The 23485-nt window shown below is 29.9% G+C and overlaps 2 protein-coding genes across 2 annotated transcripts; one reads left to right on the forward strand and one right to left on the reverse strand.

Moving 5' to 3' along the window:
* Positions 1–2809: 2809 nt before the first annotated feature.
* Positions 2810–3324, reverse strand: LOC140180412 (auxin-responsive protein SAUR23-like). Its single transcript, XM_072221480.1, has one exon. It carries the CDS (start codon positions 3234–3236, stop codon positions 2973–2975), a length of 264 nt encoding a protein of 87 aa, XP_072077581.1. The 5' UTR covers positions 3237–3324; the 3' UTR covers positions 2810–2972.
* Positions 3325–16836: 13512 nt separating this feature from the next.
* On the forward strand, positions 16837–18197 carry LOC112697600 (protein ENHANCED DISEASE RESISTANCE 2-like). The gene has a single exon (XM_025750829.3). The coding sequence runs from the start codon at positions 17099–17101 to the stop codon at positions 18005–18007; it is 909 nt and encodes a 302-aa protein (XP_025606614.1). The 5' UTR covers positions 16837–17098; the 3' UTR covers positions 18008–18197.
* The last annotated feature ends 5288 nt before the right edge of the window (positions 18198–23485 follow it).

The raw sequence follows: 23485 nt of genomic DNA on the forward strand, positions 1-23485 counted from the left end.
GCCTTGGTTCGAATTATATAAAAATATGGTTTGGCTTATTGCTGAAACGATTTTTGCTTTGGCGTATTTACGTTACATGATTCTTGACTTGGCTTATTAAGGTTTTTTACCCTTAAAGTTTAAACCCATCGAGTGCGTTACGTAAGTTTTTTCTCTTTCTCGTTCACCTTTCTCCTCAGCTGAATAAAAATGAACTCATAACATATATACATGTAAATGTATATAACTATATGGTGAATGCTATGGTGTCTAAAATATGGTGTCTAACTTATTAAAAAAATAAAAAATAATATTTAATAAATTTTAAATATTTTATTTTTATTTTATATATTTTATTTTTTACTTATAAAAGCAAATTAAATAATTTAGATACCACAATAAAAAATACCATAGAATCCACCTAACTATATACATATAGAGACGAAGTTGAACGAATTTGTAATAATTATATATATATTTTATTGAAAGAGGTGACTATTATATAAGAGTAATGCTACCGTGAGGAAAGTGATTTTTTTTCTTCACCTGATGAAATGTGTTGGAAGAAGGAGAAGAGAACATGTAGAATGTTGATTCTCCCTTACTCGACAGGTACTGTCATATTTACAGAGTGATATGAATTGTAGACAATACTATAGTTTATTAATTGGAGTTAGTTTTGCGTATAATAATAATTCTTGAATTCATTTTTTGAATAACGGTGAGAAAACGTTTGAAATTATTATTATTATTATTATTATTATTATTATTATTATTATTATTATTATTCATGGTGCTTTTGTAATAAATATTATTATTAATTTTTTTGTTAGCTCCACACATTCATAAAGAAAAAAATAGCTTTTATAACTTAAATTTAACCCACATTTTATATCACTCTACAAATGTCACAGTATTTGCCTACAAATGCCACAGCACTTGTCGGACAATGGTGAATCAATATTCTGCGTGTTCTTTCCTCTTTTTTTCAACACATTTCAACAGATGAGGAAAAAAATCATTTTTTTCCACCGTAGCATTGGCCATTATATAAAGGTGAAACCATGGCACTTTTCTAGAGTTATAAGGATGGATTTTATTAATAAAATATTATTAAAAAATAATTATTAAAATTAAATATATTAGATTACATATATTTATTTATTAGAGTGAATATATAAGTTATTAATATATTTAATATTGAGAATAACTATTTTAGTCTTAAAGAATTTATTAGTAGAGGTGGCAACAGGATGGATAGGAGTGCATTTTTGTTCTACTCGATCCCGCCTCATCCGACAATAATTTGTATAGAACTCGTCTATTTCTATTCGCAAGTAGTAAAAAGTTAAATTCTAATCCGTTTTCACAGGTATCTGTCCTATTTCTATCCGCTCATATAATTATTAAAATCTAATAAATAAAATTAAATTTCAAAATTTATATAACCATCATCACATACATAACATAAATTAAAATAAAATTTTAAATATATATGATACAACATTATTAATCAATTTACTAATTATTTTACATATATTACACATATTATATATTAAAATTATATATATTATATATATAACGGGGTGGATATTACCTAAACCGGTTCAGTCCCGCCCTGTCCAAGTATCCGCCTCGCTAAAATTCCGCCCTAAGTAGGTAGGGGTAGAGTGAATACCCGCAGATTCGAGTGGTGTTGCCATCTCTATTTATTAGAATGCCTTAGCTTAGCTAAATTCATTAGAGAGTACCGCCCTTGATTCGTATCGGTGAATTTTGGACTCAATTATTATATTAAATAACTTATCTAAGTTTATACTAAACCACGTCAAATATATAATAACATACTAATAATATTATATTATTATTAATTGAGATGCTTGTTTCAGTATACTCTTAGTAAAAAGTTGCTTCGTCACAAAATTAAGCTGATACAGACACGAACATGAGATACAACACAATATGAAACACACGGACACGCAAATTTAAAATTCTTATAAGACACGGGATGCGACATATATATAAAATATAAAGTATTTTTTAGATAAATTGTAATGGTATTTTGATATTTTATTAATATTAAAATATAATTTTTTTAATTATTTTTAATATTTTTAAATTTATATAAAATATTTTTTGATTTAATAATTAATAATATATACTATTTTTAAACTCATTTCAAGAATATATATTAAGAATAAGGCTAGACACACTGACACGTGATAGTATTTAAGTGTGTCCAAGCGTGTTTGGAGAAGATTTTTTTTATTAAGACACGATTGAACATAGAAAATACGCGTGTCGGACGAGTGTCGATGAGTATCGTGTCCAAAATATGTCCGATACGCAGACACGACAAATCAGAAAAGTATCGGTGCTTCATAGTTTACATCTAACAAATTATGGATCAAACCAAGTTGGGTTGGTCCATTGGTTAATCCATTAGTCTTAGTCCTGTTTTGTGTATGCAGTGACTCATTGCTCAGCAATAAATTCTTAAATAGAGTTTTGATTTGTGAAGAATTAACCATTGACCTATGGAGTTGGAGATACCTAGAAAACCAAAACTAAATTAATTAAGGATGAAGCTCAAATTAAGGCTAGATTTGAAATTAATGAAAAATTATATAGCTGTTGAAGAGGATTCAAAACACAATGATATCATTGATATGACTCTGAAGTCACCACTTAGGGCTGATCTCAGTTGCACAGATGCACTGGGTTGTATTTGTTTTAATTAGTATGTGGTAGTGCGTTAAGTATATATGAAAAAATTGTAACTAGAAAATTTGTATCTTGCTACGATTGCAAGAGCAATTTAAACAAGAAATTAAATTTAAATTGGGCCGTGGCGCATTTTGATTGAACGCTACATGAGTTGATACAACGTAACAATAATATATAATTGAAGTTACAAAGAAATATGTGAATATACATTAAGTAAGGAGGCAGTGTCAAAAGAATAAAAAAATAGATATAGTTGAGAGTTGTGATCATTGTGTTTGTGCATGCAAGAGAGAAGTGAGATGAATGAAAGTGTCTTGTGTGCAAGGAATTGTGAGGCCACCCATTGGATGTGTGAAGCCAAATTCTTCTTCGGCCATACTCAGCAGTTGTTGAAACGAAGGCTGATTCAAGAATGAAAGTGGTATCACAAATCTCTTCTTTTCAACCTCTCCTACATACACTGCAAAGTACCCTTTTGGCACCATCAATTTCTTCTTTTCAAAGGGTAGGCGAATGGAAATCATCATCATAATAGTTTAATTTTTCTCTCAAGAACACAACACCATATGCTCTCTTTTTATATACTGATAAGAGTTCCAAGAGATGGGAGGAGGAAGCTTCACTTCTGGTCAATTTGAGTGGCTTCAGTCAAAGTAATGGAAGTATCTCTTACTGGGTCAAGTATCTCACTCATTAATTAGAATTAGTACTTCTCGACGACAAGTCCATGTGAACACAAACGCTATGTCCTTTTCACTCTTCAATTCTTCTCATCTTAATTAATGGTTCTAAGCCACCTTCAATAATTGTTTACAACTCCTTATTTTTATTTTATCATCACTAAGCTAAATCTTACCCCTAAGTATCAGAGAATGAATGACTGAAAAAATCTTATTCCTACTCTCATACCATATCTTTGCTGAACATTTTTCTAATATAATTTTAAGGTAAAGATTCACATGCAATTATTTTTATGTGAAATTAATAGTTAAGAATTCGTCGTTAAATGATGATTTAGTCAAATTTATCAAATTATCTAACTATATTTATTTAAAATATCAACTTTGCATAGAAGCAACTTCTTATAAGTTTCCACCTAATTTTAACTCATCATAAATTATATCCTCAAAAGCAATGATTCCACCTTGCAATCTTGCATTGCATATGCAAGGAAATTACACTATAACAATTAAAGGCAAAAAAAATAAAACTTAAAATGAAAATTCAACTCTCAGCGTATGTTACGCACGGAATCAGTAGTCATGCATAATATTTAAAAAAAAATTATGATATATGTATACTAAAATCAGTTATTAAAATTAGTTATTAATATAAAATATACATTAAAAATAAATTAAATTATACATATATTTATATATAAATACATTAATAATTGATTTTGATATACAAATAATATTTTTATCTCAAAATTGTCCATCTACTTACTAAGATATTGTTTTAAAAAAATAGTATATCTGGCATCAAATAACTTCAGACAAAATTAAAACATCACAGATTTTTTGGAGATGCGTATAACTTTTTTTTTCTTGGTCTAAATATCTAGCAACTTGTTCATACTTGCCAAAATATTGATTAAGGCCTACATTAATGATGGCAACAAATTATTTTCCGTCATATAGATGAAATAGCTTACCCTTGTGCTTCAAGCTACAGTTATTACGTGTATATGTCACTGATGTGTTTTATTCACCTAGAGCTTATTAAAAGAGCCTACATAAAAAAAAGTTACAATAATTAATAAATATTAAATAAAATAAATTGACTGTTTTTAACATTATCGAAAATGTAATTTGTTAGTCATTCACATAGTTACACAGAAAAATCCGTGAGAAGCAACTTTGTTGATGGCTGGTGGTTTGCATTTAAAGAATTATTCAACCTGATTTGAATGCAATGTATATTTTCTTTGGTTCGGTTTTGTCATTTTTTTCAATTTAATTTCGGGTAAAATTTATGTTGTGCTTCGAGTATATTAGGTTAGGGATGTTAGTAGGATTGGACAGGGATGGAAGATGTCTCTCTGTTTTTCATCTGTAAATCTAACTCTTCTTTTTATTTTTACTTTTAATTCCTGCCGTAGAAAAAAAAAATTATCGTTATCTCTATTTTTCTCATTTTTTGCGTATCCAATTTTTTTTTGTTTTATTGATAATTTTTATGAAAATTCTAATAATTAAAAAAAATCAGAGGCCAGAAGTGCAGTGAGTAGTGGAAATAAATTGTTGAGAAAAGAAAGTGACAATGACCAACCAAAATCAAGGAAGAGTCGCATGGCAGAGTAGAAACGAACGAGCGATGTAGTGGAGCAGAAAAGGGAGGAGCAGCGCTAGCATAGCAGAGAACTAAGAGAAAGGAACCTGCGTTGGGAAGACACAATGAGTGGGTAGAGTGGTTAACTGGTAGAGTGATAATGGCTGTTGAGGAAGGAAAGGCTACTAAGGCATGCCTCAACAGCCGATGTGATCTCTGAAGGCATGTCTTTGTGATTTTGAACTCTAGGCGTTCTACAAGTGTATCATAGTACGAATTTATGCTGCATCATAGAAATTAGAAATCCAATCAGAAATACAAACTAAAGTAACTAGATCAATGAAAATGTGAAACTAGATCAGTACAGCGAGATAGAGGAAGCTTGAGTGGGTGAAAAATAGCATTAACGTTGTTGGTGATATCTAATTCCTTCTTCTTCATTCCCAAATTCAAAACTCTAGCTTTCACCATTGCCGTTAGTTTTTCACCTTATCGGTGATTGGGGATGGCCCCAAATATCAGAAACAATCAATGATAAAGGACAATCATAAGTAGTATTAGATGAAGAGTAAGGTAACCTATGAGATTTTGCTAAGCAGCAATGTTCACATACACTAGAACCAGAAGCATTTATATTATTCAAAGGTAACGAACAATTAGTTACAATAGACTTTACAATTGGTAAGGCTGGATGACCAAATCTTTTGAGCTAAACATCCAATGTCAAAGTTTGAGCAACAAAAATTTGTGTATTAAATTGTCTAAAGTCTGATTTAGGAAGAGACACTTTTTCAAAACAATACATTCCATTAATTGTTGTGCCTTGGAGAAGCACTTCTTTGGTAGCTTGAGATTTCACAAAACAAACATCAGGCCAAAATATCTTTTTTCTGTTGGTTTATGATGCAAATATGAATTACCAATATGCTGAATTTTAATACCTGAACCATTACCAATATAAACTTGATCTTATCCATGATATTTTTGTGCTTGTTGTAGGTTTGACGGATCAGGAGTATAGTGATGGGAAGCGCCAGAATCAGCATACCAAGATGGATAAGCAATTGTAGCAGGTGTAGCAAACATTGTTTTGGGATTATGGAATGATGGAGGTGGAGGGAGTGCATTGTGCATAGAAGAGTTGGGTGAATTTTGTTGTGCATGTTGAAATTGTTGGTGAAATCTAAAATAATAGTAACTAGCAATATGCCCCAGCTTGCCACAAATTTGACATTGTGGCCAATTTAAGTCCCAAGAACCTCTATCTCCACGATTTGTTCTTCCTCCACGCTCTCTTTGACCATAAGTGCCTCTATTAGGTGTAGGCGGTGTGTTTCTTGCATAGCCAGAATCAAAATTAGTCTGAGTAGAAAGTTGGGATTGAGTGAAATTGACCTGTACCATTGAGGGTTCTGATTTTTTGAATCTCTCTATAGTGTCTTCTTGAGCCATCAAGAGAGCTTCAAGGTCTGGAATGGAATAGGGTGGATCTTTTGCAGTGACATATGTCAAAAATGACTAATAATCTTCATTTAATCCATCTAAAATGATATTGGTGTATTCTTCATCAGTTAGAGGAGCTCCAACAATGGCGAGTGCATCCACCACTTTTTTTATTTGAAGAAGATAATCAGATGCTAGACCAGTCTTCTTGATCGATTTCAATTACACTTGAAGTTGTCTAATACGAACTTTTGTTTGTGATGCAAAGTGGGTGTGAAGGCAGCTCCAAATGTCATGAGCAAAAATACAACCAAGAACTCGATGTTTGAACGAGGGATCCAGTGATGAGTACAAGTCAGGAAGAGACATTGTAGTCATCAAGCCTCCATTCTTTATATGTCTTTGTTTCATTTTGTGCCTTTTCATCAGCAGCTGATGCGTATATTGTTGGAATCTTCTGTTGGTCCAGGTGATCTTGAAGTTTTTGACCTGAAATTGTAAGAATAACTGAATGGCGCCAGGTGAAAAAATTATCATCGTTGAGGTTTTCTGGTAAAAGAATAGAAACGGGCTTTAGAATTGACGCAGATGGTGATGCTTGAGTAGCAGCAGCAGCAGCAGATGATGGATTATTGTTGATAATTTCTGGCTCCATGAATCTTGGACGCTATCTGATACCATGTGAGAAATAAAGTCTATACAAAGCATAGAACAATCGCAGAGAGAAGAAGAAAATGAATGTTAACTATTACTATGTGTCACCTACAGTAAAATTGAAGAGTCTTATTTATGCATAAATATTAAGACTCTATAAGCTACTAACTCTAGTTTTAAAAGTAACTAATGTGATTAGTTATTCTTTCTTTATATATGTTACACTCAAATTCCCAAATTTTTCACTATATAACCACCAACCCAATATTTTTGCAGAATTTTACTCTGATTCCAACAATACATACCCTAGTCCTAAGCAACATCAGCAAACACCATGGACATGAAAGTATTATTGGTAATCTGTGTTCTCCTAGGCACTGTCGAGGAGGATGACCAAGGCAAACACATAGGATTCATCAAGGGCGAATATTGCCTCGGTATTAATTTTACCCAGTTTCTATTTTTGTAATTTAAATTCAATTCGGTGAAGCTTTTTTCGGTTTTTAATGGGTCAATTATCGGTACTAAAATTTTTCCTATCTGGTCTCAAAAAGATTCGAAATTTTCAGAACTTGTTCAATCTCTTTTTGGACGGCCTCGGTCCGCCTTCGAACTCAGAATTCCTATCGTAGGCAGGGACGGACATAAGGGGGCGAGTGGCGACCTCGACCCCCCCAACTTTTTTTAATTGTAATAAGTTATTATGTATAATTTAATTTTTTTAAAAAAATTATTTAGTATTTAGTCTAATATAAATAAAAGTCCAGTCTAATTTAAATATTAATAATTTTTAATATCTAAAAAGTAAGTAACAATATTAAAGACATCTGAAAAAGATATTATTACTAATATTTTTTAATTAGATAAAAATTTTCAAATCTCATAAAGTGAATTCTTTTTCTTCTTGTGGCCGTATTTTTTTATTCATTTGATATTAATTCTCTCTGTTTCAACTGCTACAATTAAGAAATCTTTTTCAACTATGAATATTGTGAAAATTAACTTAGAAACAAAATAAAAGATGAATTTATTGTTAATTGTCTTTTAATTATATTGAAAAGAAAATTACCGAAAAATTTGACACAAATTCCATTATCGGTGAATTTTATGATACGAAAAATCGACAACTTCGTTAGTAAAAAGTATATACATATTTTTTTTACTTTAAAATATATTCTCTGTCGATATATTTTTGTAATATATCTTATATTATATAATTTTTTTACATAATTTTTAATATTATATGCGTTATTGGCCCCCCCATAATATTATTTCTGGATCCGTCCCTGATCGTAGGTTAGACCAAGCTGAGGCATTCTATAAAAGAGCCGGTCATGGACGTCACTGGAGAAGTTTCACTCGACAGCGTAATTGGATTTTCGACAACAAACGTATGGAGATACGGAACAAGGGAAGACTTGAAGCGGCGGGTTAGTGTCGCTGTTTTTGGAACGTTCGTCGGAGGCACGGGAGGCATTTTGAGTGATGGTGATATTTGGGGATGAGAGTAGTGGTAAGGAAGTATTTGGGTGCTGGTAGGGTTTGGGATTAGAAAAGTGGTGATGTGGAGTAAGAGAAGAAGTTAGAAATGAATTATACTGGAGGATAATTTGAGAATTTCAAATAATTTTTTAGGATTTTGATAATTTTGTTAGCAAAAGTTCATGTTTCACGAATACAAATGGTAATTTCATTCTTTTATGAATAGATGTGTCAGTCTTTGCAACTTTTGTGGATAGAATAGTAGTTTACTCTTTATATATATATATATATATATATATATATATATATATATATATATATATATATATATATAATATGATGTGAAATGATTAAAAAAATAGTCCCATTATACATATAAGTCTTTTTAGCAAACAAGTTAATTCTAACCCAACAAAACTCACTTATATATTTTTCTTCATGTTCTTCCTTCTCGTCCTCCTTCTTGTTCTTCTCTTTTTTTTTTTTTTTGCGTTACTCCTCCTTTTTTTTGCATGTTTCATCCTCATCGTCGTTCTTTTTATTGCTGCATTTTTTTCTCCTCCTCTTTTTATTAATCTTGCAACATTATGTATTTTTTATTTGATCTTTTCTTCCTAAAAAAAGTTATGAAAAAATAAAATAAGAAGATAAAGAAAAAGCAGAAGAAGATGAGGAGGAGGAGAAATAAGAAGAATTTTGAATTATACAAAACTTATCACAATACAAATACACCGAAAAATTTTTAAAATACACCAAAAGATTTTCAAAATACACCAAAAGTTTTCCAAAATATATCGAAACGAGAATGGAACAGATTCATCACAATAATAATTCAAATTCAGAACTCTTACACTGAAATTTTGCTACAAATGCACAAAAATATTTTCTTTAATGCATTTTTTCTTATTTCTTTCTTTCTTTTCATTGAACGAATGTAGGTTCATCTTTTTTCAAGTAATTTTGCAGTATTATATGTTTTTCTTCTTCTTTGTTTAATTTTTTTGTTTTTATTATTATTAAAAGAGTAAGACAAGAAAAAATTTGAGAAGGTAAAACAAAAATAAAAAGATGAATAAGAAAAAAAAAGATGATGAAAAAGAAGAAGCAACAAAAAATGAGGAGAAAGAGGAAGTATTTTGAATTATGCAAAACTTATCAAAATAAAAATACACCGAAATTTCTTAACAATAACACATAAATTTCTTAGTTTTTACACTAAAATTTTGTTAAAAATATACAAAAATATTTTCTTTAATGATTACGACATACAAACTGAGTTTGAAAATAATACACAAAAATGACTGAATTGTCAACAAAAACATATCCAAATCAATTTTGAATTAGGCAACGTCATCAATATGGCAAAAATTTTACGACAACGATAATAATAACGACGATAACGATAACGACGATACGTATAAGAAGAAAACAACAATGACTATAACGATGATGATCATGATGATGAAGATGATGGAGAAAAAGGAGAAAAAAGAAGAAGAAAAAATTCCAATGAGAAAAGAAAGAGGAAGAGGAGGAGATGGTGTTGGTGACGATGATAACGAAAGAGAAAAATAACGAAAAAGAAAGAAACGAAGAAGAAGATGAAGTATCAAGGGTGAAGAAGAAAAAGAAGACGAAGTATCAAGGGTGAAAAAGAAAAAGAAGAAGAAGAACGTGTGTGCAGTAGGAGCGCGGAAAAAAACATACGAGCGTAAATATAAATGACTTGGTGGACTTATTTGATTAATTAACTTGTGTGTAGAGATTTATTCTAAAGAAAACCTATAGTAGTAATAAGTCGTTAAGAAGAACTAAGGTATTTCACATAAATTTAAGATCCGTTGGGATCTCCGTGCCTGTTCCAAAAAAATTTTGCCTCCATTTCTGTCCCCGCGAACAAAAGGTTTTTATATGATGGAAATTCCGATGCAATCGACTTCACGTAAAGTTTATAACTGAGAGCCGTCAGATAATTTGATTGATTTGACTAAATTTTCATCTAATAGCTCTTAACTATCAACTTCACGTAAAGTCGACCGCACCTAAGTTTTCACCTTTCTATATACATATCCTTGTTCAGATTTCAGAATAGTTCCGGAGACATCCCATAACTAGGAGATTTTTATCATTTCTAAATTTGAATAATAAAATATTTGTATAATTTAATTAATATTTTATATTATATAATATTTTTATTTTAAGATATTTTCTTTTGATATAAATGTTACATAATAATTACTAAGTTTAATTTTTGGTTGTAAAAAAATTTATAAAGTTATATATATTTGGGTAAACCACAAAAATGTATTTAAATTATTTTGACACTAATAAAAATGATTTTAAAATTTGTTATCGATAAAAATATTTTTAAATTATTTAAAAACGTGTCAAAAATATTCCACTAACAAAAAATTGTGACGTGACCGATTACATAAAAAATTCTATTTGTAGCATCATTATTTTTTGTTAATATAAAATATTTTAATTTATAAGTGTATAATTTTGCCACATTTTTAAATAATTTAAAATATTTTTATTAATAATAAAATTTAAAAATATTTTTATTAATGTAAAAATAATTGAAATATATTTTTAGTGGTTTATCTTATATATTAATAATATAAAGATGAATATAATTTAACAATTTATTTTGAATTAATTTAAAATCATTCGATTTTACAAAATAAATCTAATAAAAATATTAAAATCAAATTTGGATTTAATTAAATATATTTGGAATTGTTTTAAAAAATTATATAATAAATTTAAAGGTGAGAAGATCCAAACTCTGATACAATTGTACAGTAAAGTAAGTTAACCGGAGTGGCAGAGCCTGACTTCTCCAGACAGAGAGATCCCCGTTTGCCGATAAACTAAAACGACTAAATCACCTTCAACAAATCTAACAACAAAACGACACCGTATCAAGGCTCCAGATCCTAATCTCTCTCTCGCTCTCTCGCAATGGTGAAGTCGCTTGAGCATCCATGGATCCTCAACGCACTGCCCCTCTTAGTCGTTATTCTCATCGCAGCTCACGTCTTCGCCCTGGTACTAACTCTATCCTCTTTTTTCTTCTTCTCAATTTCTCTCTGGAACATTCATTTTCTTTATTTACAGGAACAAACCCTAGTGATGTTGTTTTTTGCTTATTTGCTCTCGTGACCCCCTTAGGTATATTGGATTTACAGATTGGCCACTGAGAATAAGCCCCGCCCCATACAGCAGCAGCAGCAGCAGCAGCTGCAGCAGCAACTCGGCGACATCCAGAGACGAAAGGCTCACTGAGAATCACCAAAACCTTGCTTGCATTTGCCACCATTCTGCAATTTCGAACTTCTCAAGGCCTGATTTGTAAAGTATGTTTGTGTACGCTTGTTCTTTTTTTTCTTTTTAAACATTTTTATATCTTTTACTTACATAGTTCGTGTGATGTTATGTATGGGGTATTATTACACTGCACTTACACCCCTGAGTTCTAATTAATTGCTGATATATAGTTGCAACATTTCGAAATAGTTAAAGGTTTCAAAAAATGACCAGCTCATGTGAGAAAGGGACTGAGTTGTTAATTTGTTATCCTTTCTGTAATTTTTGTCTTTTTTTTGCACTTAAAGAAGATTGTATGGAATAGTTAAAAGTGTGTTGATAATTTGTGTTATATATAGAATTGAACTAGAAACTATTCTTTCAATATATCGTTGTAATTCAACAGGAATTTCTGCCAATATTGTCAATTCGAGAATATGATCATATTGTTAACTCGAAAATAAACTACAGCACTGGATATACTCGAAACCAGAGTTGATGTTATTGTTAAAAGTTGTAGCATCACAGTGGTGTAACACTGTAACATGATTCAAATTGTAACTGGCTAACTGCTTTAAAGAACACTAGAAGCCTTTGCCTCTGAGAGGAGCAAGCAATTATCATGCATCAAATGATGCCTACTTGTGTTTCGAATCGGAACCATGCTTTCTAGAAGGCAATTTGATCTAGATTTTTGTTTCAACAGTTCCGTTTTGTTCATTTATATTTGAAAGAGATCATTAACCAAGTGTAGATGTTCTGTTTCCAGTATGCTATTATGAACAAGGTTTCATTTCATATGTTTTATGTGTTCTTCTGATTTGTTTTCTCGCTTCATTTTGCACTGCATTCATGTTTGTGTTGCAGATGGTAATATGTCACGATTAACATTTGTTTTGAATTTTAAGCAGTTTAACTTAAAGCATCAGTCAATGTTGCTTCCTTCCACACAATCACCAAGCAAGTATAGTTTTCTTTTGTGCCAATTTTATCAAAATCAAATCATAGCATGAAATTCCCTTGATTTTTTGTTATTTGTTATCAAAGGACGTACCAAAGAGTGACAATGCCATATAGGAATAAAGGGATACCATAGATGTTTCAGATTAAGAAATGATGAAAGTTTGCAGTGGCACTCTTACATGGTGTAAGGTAGCTTGATCATTTTGCTTAACAAATGTCACAAGAATATGATAGAGCTATGAGAATGAGATCTTTATTTGTACTAAAGTGTTAAAATGAAGGTGTAATATAGCCTAAATAGTTAGTTGCAGTGATGTGCATGTTGTTGTATTGAAACATTCTTTATGCCATTCGTTCACAACCAACATTCTGGGAATTTAGTTTCGATGTATGATTCTCACAACAAAATTTTGTTGTCTTAGTTTTCATTTTTTCTTGCATTGACAGCATTTATCATTGTTGCATTTTGAAATTTTAGGCTTGGGCAGCAAGCTCTAGGTGCCCTAATTCTAGATTATAGATATTTGCATGACACTTTTTTGTCATTCACTTAATTATAAAGTTGAGTATCTTGTTTGTTGCATTTGCTGTGGTTAGATTAGATGTGATATTCATTGCCTCATTGAAGTTTAAAATATGTTTAATGGATGTATATTTTATAATAAAAATTTGGAACAAGTTAGAGATATCATCTCATTATGTAATCCAAGAGCGTGTATACTATGCAATGTAATCGTTGTCGTTTCCCTTATTCTCTTCGTTAGTTATTAATAATTTAATATTGGTTAGGTTTAATTGAATTGGTATCAATCTTTCCAAGTACGATTTTTTTGTTAAAATATTGTAAATCGTGAAAAAAATAGTTTCGGGAAAATATATTAGATCAATGTGAATCATACTCATACTACTTGGTGTGTAGTTAACTTTGAGTAATGATAGTTTAGTTAATAAAATATATTTGCCATAAGGGAGAGAGTTTATTAGCTTAGTCTCCCAGGATTAGAAAAATCCAAAATACTATTTTGATCTCCAAAATTTGCCTGAAAAATCAAAATCATCCTCATCCATATTTTATTATAAAAAAGTCCCAAATGTTCCACACAATTTTTAAAAGCGTCGTTAGTTTTTGGACTATTTTAAAATCGTCTTTCCGATGTTTCATAATCATCTTTTCTACGGTGTGTTGTTCCACGTGTGTTTTGTTAAAAATAAGTCTTCTTATCTGTTGCTATTATGATTATGAGTAGTTATGGAAAATAAACAAAGGAAAAGAACCCTAACAAGAAGGCTTTTCTGTAATGACGATATGCTTAGCTGTTCCTTTGTCTCAGTTTGATTCGATGGCAGTGAGGGCAACTAAGATTTAGTTTGGTAAAGTTTTTTGAAAAGTTGTTTATATTTTTTAAAAGTTTAAGTTTCTTATTTTATGTTTGGTAAATCAAAAATATTATGTGCTTGTGTTTATAGTTTTTAAAAGATCGGGATACTTTTGAAAGCACTGAGGATATAACTTTTTAAAGTTGGCTTGTATTTTTCAAAATTTAAAAGTCTAATATAATCTCATATGTTAACTAATTTTCAAATTTAATACTTGAATTTATGTCTATTATAATATTTTTAAATTTTAAAAGCTATTTTATCAAATAAAAATGCTACAATTTTTTAAAAAACCATCTTTTAAAAGTTAATTTTTATAAGTTACTTTTAAAAAGTAAAAGCTTTACACTAAACCTAATATTATGGGGCACAAAAAAGAGTGTGAGTTGTCGATTTTAGACATTTAATTGAGTAAGCCTAATTAAATCAAACAAAATACTCCACTTTTCATATTCATTCCATATATTTTGATTTATAATAGGATTGCCCCGCATCCAAATACTCCAATTTTTCATTAAAATAATCAAATTTTAGTTTTTTGCATTTACATTGGATTATTTTAATACAATTATGACAAATATGTGAATAATCAAATTTATTTATATAATTATCAAAATTTTCCCACAAATTGAAACTTTTTTCACACTTATAATTGAACATCAATTTTGAGTAATTAAGTTGAAATCCATTTCACTATCATATTAATACATAATTAAGACCGCAAAAGATATAGAACAGTTTGAAATAATTAAATTTTCTCTATATATATATATCTGTACTTAAACATTTTCTATAAATATGTTTACGGAATATATTCAAGTTGCAATACCTTATTCTTTTAAGAATAAAGTTATTTATACACCAAAATCAGTCATTAATATAAAATATAAATTAAAATATAAAATATATATTAAAAATAAGTTAAATAATATATATATTTATATATAAATATATAATGACTGATTTTAGTATATAAGTAGAATTTTTGTGTTTTTATAATCTTCTTTTCATTGCCAAGTTTCATGCACATATTTTTCCGAAAACGATACTTCTAAAAAAAATATCACAGGTGGATTGCTTCAAGTTATGAAGAGTACAAGATAACTTTTCTTATTTGGTTTTTTAAAAAAGAACAAGAGTTAGGGTGATTTTTTCTCTAGACAATTTTAGTGAGTGAAATACTTTCAAAGAGCCATCAGTAATAAAGGTCATTTTAGTAAGAGTACGTTACAGTAATTAGGATGATTATAGTATTTTAAAAAATATTATTAAAATTAAAATAATATTTTTTTATTGTAAAACAATACTTTTTAAATAGTGTTATTTAAAAAAATATTACTACACTATAAAAAATATAATTTTAGTTTTAATAATACTTGCATAATCACCATAATTATTATAAGAATAAAGCTTTATATTTAAACAAGAGTAAACTACCATTTGTACCCACGAAAGTTGAAAACGCTGACATATCTACCCATAGAAAAAAGAAATTACCATTTGTACCCATAAAAAAATATTTTTACAGGCAAAATTATCCAAACACTAAAAAATTACTTAAAATCCCTAAATTACCCTCATCTTTACCACCACACCACTTCCTTTACCCAATCACCTTTCTAACCCTAACCCTTTTCACCCAGCCACCACCCCTATTTCCCTTTCTAATCTCCAATCCCACATTGATGAGATATCCTACCAGGACTATCTTCAGCTCTAACAAGTTCACCATTAACGCCGCCATTTACGGACTGGTTTTGTTATCAAAGCGAAACCAATGTATAAAACTAAATGAATCGAACATTGTCCATTATATAAATTCAAATTCAATTCAAAATGTTGGTGTTGTTGATGATTACAATAACGAAAGAGAAGAAGAAGAATAATTTCCTCAAAACTTCTCATCATGTTCTTCTTTTCTTGTCTTGTTCATCTAATCAAATAAAGAAGAAGAAACACATAATGCACAAAATCACTTGATGGATTTGGATGTGTTTTTGTTCATGATTCAATTTTGTCTATACTTGTTTTGAAATGAGTTTACATTCTAAATTTAATTTTCGGTTCATTTTGAATATAACTTCGGTTCATTTCTGTTCTGTATAATTCAAAACTTTTCCTCTTTACCTTCTACTGCTTCTTCGCTAGGGAGAGAAAAAAAATACAACAATAACAAAAGGATAACAATAAGGAGAAAACACATGAAGAAGAATGAATGCGAAAAAGGAAGAGGAGAAAGAGGAATGCGAAGAAAAGACGAAGAAAAAGACGCTCCGCGCGTAAACGAGCGTGAGAAGAAGTTCCATGAAAAAGACGCGCGTGTAATTACGCTCTTTTAGTGAGAGTGATTTTTATTAGTATTGGACCCACTTAGATAAACTTAAATTAAAAAATACTTAAATGTATAACAATTTTATTATTATAATATAGTCATATTAGAAATCACTAGTAATAATAACAAATTTAAGTCTTATATGTTATATCAGTAACTTTTATTTATATATTTATTTCTAATTCTTAAAGCGTAGTATTTCCATGAACGAACAAATTAGCATTTCTTTTCTTTTATGTCAAGAAATAAACATTTCTTACTCGTTAAAATATGTACTATACCAACTTGTACATGTATATGATTACATATATAAATACTGGTACGGGAAAGGAGAAAGGCGCTAACTACTAAGCCAGGGTGTTTTATGCCTTCGGTAGCTGGCTCTTTTTCAAAAATCAAAAGGGTCTCCCTCGTAAATTCAAAAAATTTCAGGGCGCGATTTTCAATTATTTAATTTTACATTTCAACCCTTCCGCACTCTCCGTATAAAAGCACGTTCCATTTCAGTGCTGCACAGTGTTACGCATCACAGAACAGATTCAATCATAATAATCAGTTATTATGTGCCAAAAGAGGAACACTCGCCGGAGCTCCGGCAACACGACCACCAACAGCGGCGGAACACCGGAATGGATCTCCGAATCAATCAACGGAGGATCACTCCGCCACGTGGACCTCCACACTGGATCCAACGGCTGGGCCTCACCTCCCGGCGACGTCTTCTCCCTCCGCTCCGTCAACTACTTCACAAAACAACAAAAATCCCCCGCCGGTGACTACCTCCTCTCGCCGGCCGGCATGGACTGGCTCAAATCCACCACAAGAATCGACAACGTCCTCTCACGCTCTGACAATCGCGTGTCGCACGCGCTCAGAAAATCACACACCTTAGGTCGCTCCCTCAAGAGCTTCGTTTTCGCAGTGAACCTTCAAATTCCCTACGGTAAGGACCACCACAGTGCCGTGTTCTACTTCGCAACGGAAGAACCGATTCGGTCCGGTTCGTTATTGGACCGATTCGTTAACGGAGATGACCGGTTCAGGAACGAGCGGTTTAAGCTTGTGAACCGTATCGTGAAGGGACCGTGGATCGTTAGAAAAGCCGTTGGAAACCACAGCGCGTGTTTGTTAGGGAAAGCGGTTACGTGTAACTACCACAGAGGGAGTAACTACTTGGAAATCGACGTTGACATTGGGAGCAGTGCAATTGCGAACGCGATTTTGAGAATCGCGTTGGGGTGCGTGACGAGCGTTACGATCGATATGGGTTTTGTTGTGGAGGCGCAGGAGGAGGAGGAGCTGCCGGAGAGGTTGATTGGCGCTGTTAGGGTTTGCCAGATGGAATTGGGGGCTGCGACGGTAGTGGAGTCGGTACACTCACCGTCGATGGCTGCGGTGGCGCGTGGGAATGGGTTAGCCAAGGTGAATCACCATAAGTCTGCAGATGAGATCGTTGGAGTGAATGGATAAATTTAGTTATAAAAATTACTTATCTTTTCTTTTCCCTTTTTGGATATTTTTAGTCACTATAAGATAATTTTTTCTCTGGATTTTAATTTATTATTACTGATTTTTCAATTGTAATTGAAAAATAATATAAACCAAAACTTTTGCATTGGTTTATTATATTTTTGTTTATATAGTAATCATTTTTAACTAATGCAAATTTTAAACCTGATAAGCGAATTGATATGATCATTTGTTTTCTTCAGGATCAAATAGAAAAAGAGTAAACACCTAAAATTGGTTGTTAAAGAATTTTTATTATTACAAAAGTTTTTAAAGACTAATTGACAATTGTGTTTATATTTTCTTTCTCAATTGTTTTTCAATCTTATTTTTTGACCTTTGGGTATCTGGAAGTAAGGTACCCACTTTGATAATAAAACGGGGTTTGCCTTTTTCTTATTTTTTTTTATATTAGTTAGGAGTATACATGGTTTAACCCATTCGAATATCTGGTTTGGTTTCAAATATTTTAGGAGTTAATTTGATGTGATTTTACTGGATTTAGAGTTCTTTAAAAATTTTAAAAATAGACATAGTCATTATTTTGAACCAAATTTGGGTCAAGACGGATTCATTTTCACCCATGTGCACTCTAAAATTGCGTTTGTTTATTATCATTTAAATACATGGACACATACATAAATGCACAAAGAGATATATACACAAAGAGACACAAATTTTTTATTGTGCACAAAGAGATATATACACAAAGAGACAAATTTTTTATTGTGTTTGGTGATACTGGATAAGACACACCAGTATAAACTAAATATTAATTTTATTCCTATATTATTACCAATGAAATAAGGATAAGAGTAAATTACTAAAGATAAAAGAGTAAATATTTGTCTTATTCAATGTATCTCAGTCTCATCTTTTTTTAAGGACACAAATATATATGTATTTTATGTATGTTTGTGTGTCACTGTGTCCTTTAAAAATCCGTGTCTCAGCAAACAAACGGTGTACGTGTAGTAGGAGTGTAAGTTATCGAACCGTACCAAAAATTACTGCAAAATTGAACCGAAAATTATAACAACCGATTTAAAAACTGAAAAAATCAATTTTTTTTGTTTTTTTCTGACAAAACCGACTGGTTTGGTTTGGTTTTCGGTTGGCTTGATAGAAATCGAATCGAACCGAACCAAAGATATGCATACATTTCAATGTTTTAGCCATTTTAACTTTTAACCTAACAACAAAAATTTCCAACCCCTAACCATTTCAATGTTTTACTTTTATTATTTCAGTTTATTGACTATTTTAAACCCCTAATTATTGTGATTCATATTCTTCTCATTAGGAATTAAAAACCGAAAAAACCGACAGAACCGAATCGCTGTTGGTTCGGTTCGGTTCGGTTGTTGTAAAAGCAACAAATCAAACGGTTGTGTGTCTTTAGGAACCAAACATATCGGTTCGGTTAGTTTTTTTATCCAAAATCGAACCAAACTGAACCGATAACGCCCTTAACGTGTGTACTACTGTGTCTATGTATTAGTGTCTGTGTCCCATCAAACAAACACACCATAAGGGAACTAAAAAAGATATATATGTTTTAAATTTATTTCAATATTATGTTATATTAACTATAAACTTGTTGTTTTATGTTTAATTAGATTTGTTGAATTAGAAAATATATCAAACAAGTATCAAATTAGAATTTATAGACAAATTCAAGTTCAAATATAGATATCAATTTTTCGGTAACAAGTTTCTTTTTTATAAATAAGTTCATAATAAATAAGTTTCTTTATAAATTATTTTTAAAGTTTTAAAGACCCGATTTCCACTCAATTTAGACCCGATATAATTGTGACCCAAAAAATAGTTAAATTTCATTGGATTTAAGACCAAGTTAAAGTCAAAAAAATAAATTTGATATATATTAAAACCAAATCTAAATCAAAACAAATCTAATTTTACCTTACCCATAAACACTTCTAATATTAGTATATTATTACTCTAAAATCTCTATAAAAATATACCAAATAAAAATGTCAAGCCTCAGATAAACAGAGCTCATCGGATTCCCCAACTGTTGCTTAAGAAAAATAAAGTATATACTATATACCAATTAAATCATCCTCGGACTTCGTTGGTTTGTAAAGTCTGAGATGGTAGCAGAAGAAGATTAATATGACATATTTAGAAGTTAGCATCTTTGTGTGATGCTTAGCTTAGAATCTCCCATAACACATTAGACCTTTCTTAGGGTGTGTTTGGACTTCCTTAAAAATAGAATTCTTATGAAATTTTTTTTAAGTTTAGAATATAATAAAAGTATAATTTTTAACTTTTAAAAGATTTTTAATTTTTACATTAATATTTAAACTAAATCAAATAAAAAAAGTTGGGGTGACAACGAAGTGAGTAGGGGTATATTTTTGTTTTATCCGATTCTATCCTGCTGTACAACAACTCGCATAGAACCCGCTCTACTTTTATTCATGAGTAGTAAAACGTTGAACTCTAACCCGTCCCTACGGGTATCTGTTCCGCTCCTATAATTATTAAAATTCAATAAATAAAATTAAATTTCAAAATTTATATAACCATCATAACATACATAACATAAATTAAAGTAAAAATTTAAATATAATATAATATTATTAATCATTTACTAATTATTTTACATATATTATACATATTATATATTAAAATTATATATATTATATATATAGCGGGACAGGTAGATGCGAGTATTACCTAAATCTGATTCCGTCCCGTCCCGTTCCTCTTAAGAATTCGCCCTGGTGCGAGGCGGGTAATTACCCACCCCGAATGAATAAGAGCGGGGTGAGTACCTGCGGGTTCGGGTAGTATTACCATCCCTACAAAAGAGGTTTAATTTATAATTTTATTTTTTTAAAAATTAAAATATCAAAATTATTCTTAATAAACAAATAAAAGAAGACAAATAAAGAAACAACAAAGATAAAATAGTAGAGAACATAAAATTTATTTCATTCACACAATCAATTGTTTTAAATTATGAATTTAAATTTAAAATAAAATTAGAATTATTTTTTCACAGGAATAAAATTCTTTTCTCATCTTAATCTTTTTCGAACACACTATTAGAATAAGGATAGAAATTCACTTGTTTTATTTATTTTTAATTTTTGGTAAATGTGGTAGGACTAAGATGGCTCTTCTCCATTTTGCGATCCAATTGAAATGGACCACGGGCACAGAGTCCTTGCTGCCACAGTTAGCAGGGTATGGGCAAATAGTAATGGTCTAGAAACTTTTTTTTTGTCTTAAAGTCTTAACGATCACATTTTATTGTTGCTGCTCTAAAGCAAAAATATTTTCTAGTTTCAATAATCAATATGGGGAATATACTTGACGTTTTTGTTTTGGATTGTCCATTTTCAAATTTAGTAAAACTCCTCAAAGAGAATGAAAGAGGGGCTACATTATCCTATGTTATTTATATTGTTTGTTCTCCTCTTGGACTTTCAATCCTATTTCAATACTGACAAAAAAAAAAATCCACATGGAGAATATATTTTGGTTGTTACGAGTTAGAGGGTGAAAATGACAAACGGATTGCATTGTCTCACAAAAAATAAGATCAGAAACTAAAATAATTTTTTTTATATAGTTAAATTGTCTTTTTGTAAAAATAGTAAGAAATCTTTATTTGACAAAAATTAAAATACCATGATAATGGAAACAGAAAGTGAGACAAGACCAAAAAAAAAAAAGAAAGTGAGACTAACATATGAATTTTAAAATGAATATGGATAATCAAATATCCATCTCGTCTCATTACCATACCTATTTCGTTTGAAATTAGTCTGTAGTGTGAATGTAATAAAAGCCTACTGTAACTATGGTAAAACATTTGAATATACTACGGATGCACTAAAATTAGTTATCATTATAAAATATGATGAAAACTCAGGTGAAGTCAACTTCACGTGAAGTTGATATCTGAGAGCTGTTAGATAAAAATTTAGTCAAATAAGTCAAATTATCTAACAGCTCTCAGGTATCAACTTCATGTGAAGTCGACTACACCTGAGTTTTCACCATAAAATATATGTTAGAATATAAATACACATTAAAAGTAAATTAAAGTTTAATTACTTTGTTGATCCTTATAGTTTCACAAAATTTTTAATTAAGTTCTTATTTTTTTTTCCTTTTAATTAGGTCCTGCACCAAATTTTTTGTTCAACTAGGTGTAATTGACTTAATTTTATAGGGACCCAACTAAAAAAAAATTAGTACAGGGACCAAAATAAAAGAAAAAAAAATGTAAAGACCCAATTAAAAAAAATTTAGTGTAAGAACTCAATTAAAAGGAAAAAAAGTATAGAGATCTAACTAAAAATTTCGCAAAACTATAGAGACTAACAGAGTAATTAAACTATAAACTAAATTATACATATATTTATATTTTATACACAAATACGTTAGTAAGTAATTTTAGAGACTAATTTTAGTATACAAATAATATTTTTTTTAAAAATTATGTCACATTTTTTTTCTTAATCCACATCTGTATAATTTTGTCTTATTGTGTCTTATGAATTTTTTTTGAATATAATGTAATCTGCTTATAGTTTTTATAAATGTATTAAGTCCATTAAAAAAAAGTTAGAAGAAATTTTCAATTGCTTTTCTAGTTTTCTTAAATAAATTAGAACTATCAAAATTAAAACCAAACATAAATAAATATTAACAACAAAATATACTTAGTTTCAACCCCGGACTCATCCGTTTATATGGCTAATTACTAGTTACTCGTTACTTGGAGAGAATGGTGCAAATTGCAAGTTGGGCTAACTCGATAAAAAATTGCATACTATTTAATTTGTTTTATTTTATTGCAAGTTTTATATTCTTAAAGAGTATAATCTATAAATAATTTAGGAATATAATATATCTCTCATTTTTAAATTAATTTTAAAAATAAATAATATTTATTTAATTCTAATTATAATGTAATACTAGAATTTAATTAATAGATCAATTAAAAATTATTTAAAAAAAAGCATTATAACAGCTAAAAAAATATTAAAAAGTCAGTAGAATTTATTATTATGAGTCCATTACGATTTTTGATAATTTTTTTTAAAGGACTACAAAGACAAAATAAATAAAATACTCATTTTGTCTCTTGGTATTTAATTTTGTCAGACTAGTTAGTTCTTCTGTCAATGATTTCTCTCAGAAACATACTTATGTGACATGTTAATCACTAATATGTCTTTTATTTATGTTTATAAGTAAAAACAATTTACAAATTACTAATATTTCTTAGTTTTACAAAATAAATTTAGCCAACATATTTAGAAAAAGTAACAAAAAATATTAGAAAAACATTAAATGACCTTGACCATTACCTTAAAAGACAACGAGACTCTCAATAAAAAAGAATTTGTCAATTCTAATTAACTCTTAACGGATAAATCAACAGTTTAA

The sequence above is a fragment of the Arachis hypogaea genome, chromosome 16 (genome assembly GCF_003086295.3).
Source record: "Arachis hypogaea cultivar Tifrunner chromosome 16, arahy.Tifrunner.gnm2.J5K5, whole genome shotgun sequence".
Lineage (NCBI taxonomy): Eukaryota > Viridiplantae > Streptophyta > Magnoliopsida > Fabales > Fabaceae > Arachis > Arachis hypogaea.

Bases quoted from the DNA above. Each gene is read 5' to 3' on its own strand.
- LOC140180412 (XM_072221480.1), bottom strand. From the start codon at position 3,236: ATGATGATGATTTCCATTCGCCTACCCTTTGAAAAGAAGAAATTGATG.
- LOC112697600 (XM_025750829.3), top strand. From the start codon at position 17,099: ATGTGCCAAAAGAGGAACACTCGCCGGAGCTCCGGCAACACGACCACC.